The following is a 1,126-nucleotide window of genomic DNA, read 5'->3' as shown; positions in this document are numbered from 1 at the left end:
AGAATTAACAGTCTGTATTTGCTTTAAAATACTTAGTACTGCTTCTTCACTCAACTCCTTCACAATGCTCAGTTGAGTAATTTAAGAGCTACTCAAGTCACTGCTATTTTAGAAGGCTAAACATCTTATAATATGAATGACTTCTCTTCTGGCTAACTGGAACTAAAGGCAATTTGTGAAGTGTCTTTGTATTCCAACCCACAGAGCAGCAGACACCGCTAGGGATCTGAGGGTAACATCTCACCCGACCAGTCCGCATGGCCCGTGAGCAGGTACGGAGAGGACCATAGTTCAGCCGTCAGGGCACCATGGAATCAACTGTCAAGCTTTCTGCCATTAATTTACAATCACAGATATGTCCTTTTTCCTGGTATTCTACTCCCACTGGAGACTTTTTACTAAGACCTTGTTCCTGTGAACACACGTGGGACACAACATGTTGTCTTCAAGATGTGGGGGTGGAAAACTGCAGGCAGGAAGCAAGAAGAGTGCACTCACTCTCCCTCCCTGCTTTTCAGGAACCCAGGCCTGTCCAGCATGAAACTGGAGGTGAACCCAACCATCTGTGTCTGCAGGGAGACTTCTCCCATGGACCACACACCACCTGACATCACAGTTCTCCTGGGGAGATTCCACTGTCTCCGTGGATGACCCGGCCCTTGCTGCAGTTCTGGCCCAGGAAGCCAACAAAGCCTCCGGGGCAGAAGTTGTCACCACAACCGTATTAACTCCCTCAAGAAGAGAGGCAGACTCTAGGACAGGCAAGCCCTCCTTGGGGGGAGGACCTACTGCAGGAAGATCAGTCCCCTCACAACACATCCTTTGCTCTGAAATTTTCAGGGACATTTTCTTCTTGTCCACATTTGATTTTCTTTGTAATGATACCCGGATCTTGGCCTCCTTGGCTGTGCAAGGAATATCCTTTTGATTTGGATACACATACTCACACAATCGCCTATATGTGTCCAATTTCTGGCCTTTGCTACTTAGCTTTAATTGCTGGCACCAGGCCCGTACAATGTCCCGGTGAAGCAGATTGACCGGTGGTAGTTTAGACGGTAAGGGAGGAATTGGTATCTTCTTCCGGGGTTTGGGGTTGTCACTGTGTTCTGCTGCCTTCTTTGGG

The 1,126-nt window shown here is 48.0% G+C and overlaps 1 protein-coding gene across 1 annotated transcript; it reads right to left on the bottom strand.

The window, feature by feature from the left end:
- Window positions 1-235: 235 nt before the first annotated feature.
- Window positions 236-1,122, bottom strand: LOC105805140 (developmental pluripotency-associated protein 4-like; the record flags this gene model as incomplete). Its single annotated transcript, XM_012637959.1, has 1 exon — window positions 236-1,122. A coding segment is annotated over one exon (747 nt), but the record flags the coding sequence as incomplete, so codon positions are not given.
- Window positions 1,123-1,126: the final 4 nt, after the last annotated feature.

This window comes from Propithecus coquereli, unplaced genomic scaffold, assembly GCF_000956105.1.
Source record: "Propithecus coquereli isolate 6110/MARCELLA unplaced genomic scaffold, Pcoq_1.0 Scaffold12534, whole genome shotgun sequence".
Taxonomy (NCBI): Eukaryota; Metazoa; Chordata; class Mammalia; order Primates; family Indriidae; genus Propithecus; species Propithecus coquereli.
The sequence above is the reverse complement of the archived record's forward strand: the minus strand, read 5'-3'. Positions and strand labels throughout refer to the sequence as shown.